Source organism: Mytilus galloprovincialis, chromosome 9 (assembly GCF_965363235.1).
Source record: "Mytilus galloprovincialis chromosome 9, xbMytGall1.hap1.1, whole genome shotgun sequence".
Taxonomy (NCBI): Eukaryota; Metazoa; Mollusca; class Bivalvia; order Mytilida; family Mytilidae; genus Mytilus; species Mytilus galloprovincialis.
In genome coordinates, this window is record NC_134846.1 from 63,753,281 (window position 1) to 63,764,096 (window position 10,816).

The 10,816-nt window shown below is 34.3% G+C and overlaps 1 protein-coding gene across 1 annotated transcript; it reads right to left on the reverse strand.

Moving 5' to 3' along the window:
* Positions 1-6,057: 6,057 nt before the first annotated feature.
* On the reverse strand, positions 6,058-7,655 carry LOC143045598 (L-rhamnonate dehydratase-like). Its single transcript, XM_076218206.1, has one exon. It carries the CDS (start codon positions 7,537-7,539, stop codon positions 6,244-6,246), a length of 1,296 nt encoding a protein of 431 aa, XP_076074321.1. The 5' UTR covers positions 7,540-7,655; the 3' UTR covers positions 6,058-6,243.
* Between the last annotated feature and the right edge of the window lie 3,161 nt (positions 7,656-10,816).

Here is a 10,816-nt window from a genome sequence, read left to right on the forward strand (position 1 = left end):
CAAGGCTCTAAGAAGTATGTTGTGAGGTCAGCTTTATACATGTATTTTTGCCTGGAGACCCATGTATAGAAGGAAATATTAAGAAGCTTAGGAAATGCATACTGGTTATAGAAGATATGTTGCTCATCAAAACGATAAAAAAAACATTAAGGGATCCAAGACATTCTGGACTTTGCCAATATAGAAAAAAAGGTTGGTATAACATCCCTGATGAAGGAAGGAAAACTGTTCACCAACTGATATGCTGAACATCCTAAATGCACAATTTAAATCTTCATTCTCTGAAAGAAGTAATTCACACAAGACCAATTTATATCCTCTAAGAGAATGGAATACAATAATACAATTTTAACTAAGAAAAAAAAACAGAACTACAGAGGGCACAGACAAACTGCCGAAAAACCTGAACCCAATCAAACTGTAGGCCCATCTTTCTGCTACAATATGATGTAAAGTCATTGAACATGTCATTCTATCATCAATGATGACTTATGGTGAAATCAAAAACAATATTTACAAGTTAAAATGGAACGGTTTCGGGAAAGGAATATCATGAGAAATTCAACTCATTGATGATACATGAATGCAGGACAGCAAACATATGAACTGACAATAGACTTTGCCAATGCCTTTGATAAGGTTTACCATAGCTTACTTGTAAGCAAATTAAAGGCTTGTGGAATGAGGGAACACCAATACGTGGACAAAGAACTAGTGATATGTAGAACACAAACTGTTGTATTAGAAGGATGTAGTTCAACATCAGTCTCGTAGATTCAGCAGAACCCCAGGGCTCAGTCCCTTCGATTGGGTCTAGTTTCTTTCTCTGTTACACCTATGACTTGCAGGAAGACTCAGATGATCCAGTTTGCCTATTTACAGTGGACAAAAATGCCAACCGTACAATAACATCCAATATTTATTAATGTGAAAAAAAAATATTACAAAAAGACCTAAATCAACTGGCAAGATACGAAAACCTGTATGGTACATACAATTTCATCCTGACAAATTCAAAATCTTATTCTTGAAGGTAACAAACAAGAAGACACCAATAAACACATCATATTATATCCATGGTCCTAATTTAGATGTACAGGCAGTCATAAACTTGCGTCTCACAATCCAAAACAACATGAAATGGGATCAACAAATACAGCAGATAACGAACAAAGCATATACAACTCTCGGAATTTTACGGAGAAATATCTGAATTTCATCAACAAAGATAAAAAGCCAAGCTCATATTGGATTAGTAAGACCACAGCTAGAATATGACTCAACTGTTTGGAACCCAGTCACAAAAAACATATATATTCAAAAGAGAACAGATACAAAGATGAGCTTCCTGATACGGGACAAATAATAACTGGTAAGTACAACATATGTGTTTTTGCTTGTGGAAGAGTTGTCTACTGTCTGTAAATATTTCAACGGTTCTATTTCTTTAAATTCAAGATTATCTACATCCACTTCATTTTAGCAATGGTGGATAGTTGTCAAAATTGCAATCATACCACATCTTATGTATATATTGGTTGCATTGTTTGTTGCTTTAATTGTGTGCATGCATGCTGTATGTCCCCTTGCTTGTTGTGTATGCCCTTATATTTTTCTGTGATGTTTTGCTTGTGAGAGAGCTGTCTACTGTTATTTGTCTTCTTTCTTTAAATTAAATTAAGTTAAATGCACTTCATTTGAACTTTGTTGGATAGTTGTCTCTTTATTTGTAAATATTTATTAAATGATAGATCTACAATTGAAAATCAAATCACGACAATAACGAAGAAAGGATACCAGATTTGTCTTGTTTTATAAAATGGTAAATAATATGGAAGCGATATATCTAAAGAAAAGCAACTTGCACTTTCAGTGCGTCATGAGAGAATATACAGACAGACACTTGCCGCAGAACAAAAAAATCCTATATATCTTAATACAACACATGCGTTAATTATTATAACCCATTGTGGGCATTATGTTTTTCTGTGTTTGCATCCGTCCGTCCGTCCGGCATTCTAATCGTTAATCCGTCTGTCCCACATCAGGTTAAAGTTTGTTTGTTAGAGTTTTAGGTCAAGGTAGTTTTTGATGAAGATTTAAGTACAATCAACATGAAAATACACATGTTTCCTATGATATGATATTTCTGATTTTTATGCCAAATTAGAGTTTTTACCCCAATTTCATGATCCACTGAACATAGGAAATGATAGTTCGAATGGGGCATCTGTGTATTGTGGAAACATTCTTGTTTAATTGAAAAAGGTCAAACTAAGGGTTGTTGATACATTAACAAATAAAAAAACAAAACATTCTATCTAATTCTATTTCTGCTTTTAATTTGATGAGTACTTGATAAATATCCCTTGATTCGATTCTTCAAATTTCTATGTAATTTATTTTATATCTTTATGATAAAAAAATAATTGCTCAAGTCCGATATCTGTTATAATCATTCATGTTAATATTTATGTATTTATTGAAAATGATGTTACTAAGTTGAAAAACTTGTCTCTCATTCATTTGTCCGTTTTAACAATAAAATATGTTTAACTGACTAAATTCAAACCACTTAACATTTTGATCCACATCATTAGTGTAAAGGATTAGGTAAAATAAATATAACACTATAAAGTACAATTAAAATCACTTATAAAAGATTGATTTGACTATTGTTTGTTTGACTCTTTAGATCATACGCACCAGCTCTTCACGTGTTCAAGTACTTCTAATTCTTTTGATTCTGTGCTTGTATAACATTGTTGTGATATGTAGTCGGCAATTTTCAAAATTCCCTTTATTTATTTCTATTTGGCTAAAAATATAGATATTGATGAAGTTTATCGTCATGCTGTTGCTCAACCGTTGTGTCTGATGTGTTTTATGTAATGTTTGAGTTTTTTCGTTGAAGCGGGGGTAATTAGAAAGATTATGTATGCTCTGCTTATGACGTTAGAATATATAGTCTGAAAGAACCTTAAGCGTCCGAAAGTCTTTTTCTTGATCAACCTTGACCACCAGAAACGCTCAAAACCAAAACAAATGGGTGTTATCTTTTGAATCAACACCCTTTTTCACAATAAATTGCCATTGGAAACAGAATAGACTGAAATGCTTCTCAAACTGAACCAAAACTTCTACTTAGTTTACGATAGGGTTATAATGATGCATTACTTTGCATTACTTTATTGCAGTATGTCAAGTTTCAGACCTTTTGACTAGAAGATCATCATATTTTTATACCTTTTTAGCTCACCTGGCCTAAAAGGCCATGTGAGCTTTTCTCATCACTTGGCGTCCGTCGTCGTCGTCGTCGTCGTCGTCGACGTCGTCGTCGTCGTCGTTAACAATTTTTCAAACATCTTCTCCTCTGAAACTACTGAATGGATTTGAATGAAACTTAGCATGATTGTTCCTTAGAGTATCCTGCACAAAGTGTGTGCTTCGATTTTTGATCCGTCAAAAAACATGGCCGCCATTACTTAAAATAGAACATAGGGGTCAAATGCAGTTTTTGGCTTATATCTCAAAAACGAAAGCATTTAGAGCAAATCTGACATGGGGTAAAAATGTTCATTAGGTCAAGATCTATCAGCCCTGAAATTTTCAGATGAATCAAACAAACCATTGTTGGGTTGCTGCCACTTAATTGGTAATTTTAAGGAAATTTTGCAGTTTTTGGTCATTATCTTGAATATTATTATAGATAAAGATAAACTGTAAACAGCAAAAATGATCAGCAAAGTAAGATCTACAAATAAGTTAATATGACCAAAATTGTCAATTGACCCCTTAAGGGGTTATTGTCCTTTAATGACAATTTTTCACAATTTGTTCATGATATTTGCTAACTTTAAAAAATCTTCTCCTCTGAAACTACTGAATGGATTTGGATGAAACTTAGCATGATTGTTCCTTAGATTATCCTGCACAAAGTGTGTGCTTTGATTTTTGATCCGTCAAAAAACATGGCCGCCGTTACTTAAAATAGAACATAGGGGTCAAATGCAGTTTTTGGCTTATATCTCAAAAACGAAAGCATTTAGAGCAAATCTGACATGGGGGTAAAAATGTTCATTAGGTCAAGATCTATCAGCCCTGAAATTTTCAGATGAATCAAACAAACCATTGTTGGGTTGCTGCCACTTAATTGGTAATTTTAAGGAAATTTTGCAGTTTTTGGTCATTATCTTGAATATTATTATAGATACAGATAAACTGTTAATAGCAAAAATGTTAAGCAAAGTAAGATCTACAAATAAGTCAATTTGACCAAAATTGTCAATTGACCTCTTAAGGAGTTATTGCCCTTTAAAGACTTTTTTCACAATTTGTTCATCATGTTGACTTACTTTAAAAAATCTTCTCCTTTGAAACTGCTGTATCAATTTCAGTCAAACTTAGGCTAAAGGAGTTTTAGAGTTTCAGAGTATCTAGTATAAATTTTATATTTCATTTCCTTGTATGTCAAGAAACATAGCTCCTATGGCTAAAATAGAACATAGGAGAAAATGATTTTTTTTTTTGCTTTTGAAGAAAATAAGACGATTCAAAGAACATTTAAATAAATTGAAAAGCCAAAATAATCATTGATATGAGATTAAACCAAAAAAATTCAGGTGAGCGATTCAGGCTCTTGAGAGCCTCTTGTTATTATTGTTATTTAGGGGGCATAACGATTTCTATATCTGTGTGAAAAGTTAAATGAAAAATACCAAACTCTTTGGACAATTCTAAACAGGAAGTTCCTAAGCAAATGGCAAAATCAAAAGCACAAACACACCAACCGAAGGGATAACGACTGTCATATTCCTGACTAGTAACGTTTTCTACATATCTTGCTGGTTATTTGACTTTGGTTGCATATCTGTAAGTAATTTTTGTTATTCAATTCAGTGACCCAGTACTGAAACATCAACTGTCATGTTTTTAAATGTTCCGACTATTATTTCCTGTGACTGACCTTTGAATGTAAGATAACTTTGTTTATTTAGTGGCTTTGATTATTGTACGGTCTTTTTCTCTTACTTTGCATTTTTTTCGATCTGACGAGGCTAGCAAACAATGATGGATAAAGTTCAACATTGAGACCAAATAAAGGCAACAGTAGTATACCGTTGTTCAAAAGAAAAAAAATAATTGAGAGAAAACAAATCATGTTACAAACTAAAACCAAGGGAAACACAATACCTATAAGAGGAAAACAACGAAACAACAGAAACACTGAAGTGCAACAAAAACAAACGACAATGCAATATGCATGCATGTGGTTTTTAAATTTGATAGATGCTTTTTGTGCTCTTTTGTTAAATATTTGTTTGTTTTGAGATTGTGACACAGTAATGACTGCTGTACCACTATTTTGACTTTTACCTATGAATGTTTTGTTCACGCAACGTTGTAAATATAATGGAATTTGATGATACTGTCAAACAAGTGAGAGTGTTAACGCTATAAAACCAGGTTAAATCCACCATTTTCTACATTTCTACAGTTGTTGTTTGTTCGTTTGGTGTGTTTTATCATTTGATTTTGCCATTTGATTAGGGACTTTCCGTTATGAATTTTCCTCGGAGTTCAGTATTTTTGTGATTTTACTTTTTAGATAACAACTGCCATATTCCTGACTTGGTACAGGACATTCTACGAAAAAAGTGGTTGAACCTGGTTTTATGGCAAGCCAAACCTAGCACTTGGTGGCAATGTTAAAGATACTGCTAAAATGACAACATCACACGACGGGAATACAGTACAAATAAATGCAAGAACAACCAGGACACTAACCATTCTTTCAACGTGTACAACATGAACAAAAAGTATAAAATTGAGTCTTTTGATTTATTTCAAATTTGCAGGACAAAATGTATCCTCAAAAATGCATCATCCTAGTTTTTGTAGGCAACATTTTTCATCTAAACGGAACCAGATGAGTTATTTCCTTTAGTGACTTAAAATACCTTATCTTAAACTTTTTATTTCCGCTTGTGGTAACAATGCGGGAAAACATCAGTACAATTATTAGATAAATGCATATGAATTATACAAATTACAAAGTTTTAAAAATTAACAAAAAGCTTTATTCTGGAATATAATTATAAAATGTTTCTTGACCAAATGCAAGAAGCAGCCATACATATTCCAGATGCAAATAAAAAAGAAACAAAAATAATGTGTGATTGATTGTCACATTTTTACAAAATGGTGCTTAATAAACTCGTTTGATCCGTTGTACCCACGATATTAAAAGGGCATGTGAGCCTTTTCAGGAACTTTTCTGTTAATGTTCTTGTCTGCTTGTTCCTTCGACTGTTTTTCTGTACGATCATAAGGACGTTTTAGAGTATCATGACAAAGAGTTACTCCAAATCCTGGACGATCTGGTAAATCTATAAATCCATCTTTTGGAAGTGGTTCATCTTTGAAAAGTCCGCCAAAATATGGTGTAATTTTGTCGGCTTTTGGACTAAGATTTATAAATTCGGCTACAGGACAATTCCGAAACGCATACTGCAGATGATAGGAATATACGCTTGATCCATGGGGAATTATGATCGTATCATATGGAGAAGCCATGGCACACACCCGGCGCGCCTCGGTAATACCTCCGAGCCAAGTTATGTCTGGCTGAAGAATATCAACACACCCTGCCGTAATTAGTTGCTGAAATCCGTATCTACTGTATTCATGCTCTGCGGTGGTTAACATTACGCTACTTCCACGTAAGGCGCTACGAACCTCATTATAGCCAGTATAATTATCTGGTGGTAGAAACTCTTCCATCCATTTCAGTCCGTATTTTTCAAGTTCTTTAGCCAATTTAATTGCATATGGCACAGTGAGAGCCATGTAACAGTCTAACATAAGCGGAAAGTTTGGACCAACCTTTTCTCTCCAATTCTTAAAAAACTCCACATTTTTACGGAAACCTTCATCGCCTGCTGTTGGCCCGTATGGACATGGCACTTTCGCACCGACGAAACCCAGGTCTTTGGCGATATCTGGTCGTGCTGTTGTACAGTAGACTGGAAGTCTATCTTTTGTTTTCCCTCCAAGTAAGGCATAAACTGGTTCCTTTCGGATTTTCCCTAATAAATCCCAGATAGCAATATCTACGGCACTTATTGCCTGAACAGACAAACCTTTTCTTCCATAATTCCAGGTAGCACGAAACATTTGATCCCAAATAAGTTCAACATCTCGAGGATCTTGACCTTCGACAAAACGACTTAAATGTTTTTCAACTATATAGCATCCAGGTTCTCCTCCGATAGTAATTCCGACACCTGTCGTTCCATCCGTGGCTTCCACCTCCACAACAAGGGATCCAAGCGCATTAATACCCCAGGATTTTCTGGTGGCTGAATACTGTTCGTAACCCGACATTGGATTAGCGACAGGGGTAGGGAAACCGTTAATCCAGTGATCGTCTTGCACATCATGACAATCGGCTCCCTGGTCTCCTAGTGATTGCTGTTCAGTAACATAGGCTCGAACAGCTTTAATTCTTGGGAAATCTCTGCACTTATTGGTCGACATGATTAACCTGTTTTGTTGAATTGCAATCTGCCGATAGTTAACAGGTGTAGTTATCAGTACGTACGTGGCTATGTAAATTCATCCTATACGTATTTGTCAACAACACGTTACCTACCAAATACTACATTTATCTATATAAAGGTATCTTATAGCTGATAAACAGATATATATAGATAGATAGGGCAATAGTTAATAGAGATTGAATAAGGAGCTCACTGAAGGTCGCACGAGTCGGTCCGATAATTTACGATGTAACAGTTAATTGAAGTTCAATGTATATAGAAACCAGTTCAAAATTATCTTACTTATAGTTTTAAATGATAATAGATTTTGTCTTTATTCATGTTTTATTGTCATTCTGTTCCACAGTCTTTGTATTACAGAAGGTTATCTAATTAGATATAGGAAGATATGGTATGAGTGCCATTGAGACAACTCTCCATCCAAGTCACAATTTATAAAAGTAAACCATTATAGGTAAAGGTACGGTCTCCAACACGGAGCCTAGGCTCACATCGAACAGCAAGTTATAAAGGGTCCCAAAAATTACTGGTGTAAAACCATTCAAACGTGAAAACCAATGGTCTAATCTATATAAAAAAACAAGAAACGAGAAACACTTATGAACCACATAAACAGACGACAACCAATTGCACAGTTCGTGCCACTGAAACTTGAAGTGTGCTTTTAGTCTCAGGTGCATGATTTTTTTCTTAGTTGTAATTGACTTTGATCTAGCGGTGGGTAAATGCAATGAGTACACCCAGATCTGTGCTATGTGTTATTCTATTGTGTGGATGTATAAGTCCCGGTCCACGTCCACTCTGTGTTTTTGTTAGATGTATTTCTATTTGCATCCATCTGATGAGTTAGGCCTTTTTCAACTGATGATTTTTATATAGTTTGTTCTTATGTTGTACTGTTGCGCTACTGTGCCAGGTTAGGGGAAGGTTTGGCGCCAACAAACTAGTTTAACCCTTCCACATTCTGTATGTGTCTGTCCAAAGTCAAGTCTGTATTTCAATGATTGTCGTTTGTTGTTGTGTAACATATTTGTTTTTCATTCATTATTTATAACATAAATTAGGCCGTTAGTTTTCTCGTTTGAATTACTTTACATTTGTCATTTTGTGGCCTCTTATACTGACAAATCGACATGGGCTTTGTTCATTAACGAAGACCACACGATGAGGTATAGTTATCAATTTCTGTGTCATTTTGTCTCTTGTGGAAAGTTGTCTCCGTTGTCAATCATACCACATCTTCTTATTTTTATGTTCAGTAACTGCGAGTGTTCTTGATAATAATTCTCGATAAAGTATTACCGGTTTTTAGTATTGACCAATTGTATTTGTGTTTTTGTTCGTGAGTCATCAAATTCATCGTACTAAAACTAACCGGACATGGCTGAGTAGTTAATTTTTACATCCTACACAGCAAAACTGACACCCTCCTTAATTTTGGGTTTTACTCTCCTTAATTTTGGTTTTTACCGCCGGATGGAATAAGTCCAGGGGAGCATATATCTCTGCACAAGTCAATCTATTGGACTATCAAAATTTCTATCATTTGGATAACAAAGCTAAAGCAAAGAAAGTACAGGGGATTTAAGTTCGATTTCCCCTTGTCCTTTTTTACTTATGCTGAGCAAACACAACGCACTTAGACGCCTAAAAAAACATTACGTAAGAAACTGTATGAAAATTGCACTTCTTGTTTTATCTATCTTCCTACAGTTGGAAATCATAATGCGCAAAAAAAAAACGAGTACAGCTTAAACGTCTTATTATAATTGTATAAAGTCCGAGATTGCAGGTTCGTTTCGTAAGTGCGTCACTGTATGGGATGTCATGTGGTGTCTGTCGTTTATTGAAGATGTCCGTTGTTGTTCAGCGATTTGCATGTTATGCATGTTGTGTCGATTATTACATCATTTCGTATCAGTGTTCTTGATGTATTTCTGTCACGTAGTATTGTCATTTTAGCGATATTTCTTAACATTGTCATATAAGCGGGAGGTTTGGTTAGCCATTAAACCAGTTCAGCCAACTTTTTTTTCTTCTTTCGTTTTTGTTGCACTTCATTGCTCTTGTTGTTCCTTTGTTTTCCTTTTATAGTTGATGTGTTTCCCGCGGGTTTAGTTTGTAACCCGTATTGTTTTCTCTCAATCAATTTATGACTTATGAACACCGGTATACTACTGTTGTCTTAATTTATATGTGGCACAGCTTCTTATGTGAAGCGGCATATATGTTTTATTACAGAATGAAAAAGGTGACATGAGAAATTTAACTTGTTGAACAATTGTTCAATGATACTTTATACTGAAATAAATGTTATTGTCTGGTCGTTTATTTAAGGCTTTTGAGGTTGCAATTTCAGGTCATTAAAATAAACTACCAGTGTTGGATATATTTAACTTAGACAGTCAGTTTTTTCTGTCGTTGAATAATTTATCAATGCATGTATTTGTACATAATTTTGTAGATGCAGCTTTATCCAGAACATAGATAAATTAAGCGGTTGCGACAAATCAGCTTACGTTCATGTCGTCTAATAGCTAACATGCAATTTCCATTCTTAGTGGCTAATGTGAATCTATAAACAGATAAAATGAAAGTTCAAAATATGTTGACAAGTTATCTCATGTAACCAAATTAATCAGATAATCGAATTTATATATCCTTGTATATATCGAGGTTAGACTAACAACGATATCGTTGATAATAATATAAGAAATGAATAAGAGATAAATTAAGGTAAACTCACATTTATTTAGAGAGATCATGTAAGGAGATCAAAACTTAAATTATACATTCAAAACCTCATTAAAGGCGGATATTGGGTCTTCTGTTATCACTTACCTAATCCAAAGTTAAAATTGATAGATTTTCTGTATAATTCTTCAGGTGTCCTCACATATATTTATGAAAATAAGAAGTCTTTCCTTTCCAATAAATATTAGATTTATACGAAAGACCTACAAATTCTGACTGGGGACAAATCGAAATGCCATGCAAGTAGAAACGAAATACCTACTATATCTGGCTGATGACAATTAGAAATATCAAACAAGTAGAAACGAAAGACTTATCAATTCTAACTGAGGACACATTAAAATGCCATGCAAGTAGAAAAGAAAAACCTACTTTATCTGGCTAAGGACAAAAAGAAATATCCAACAAGTAGAAGAAAAAAAACACCTACCAATTCTGACTGAGGACAAATTGAAATGTTGTAAGTAAAAACTAAAGACCTACTATATCTGACTTAGGAC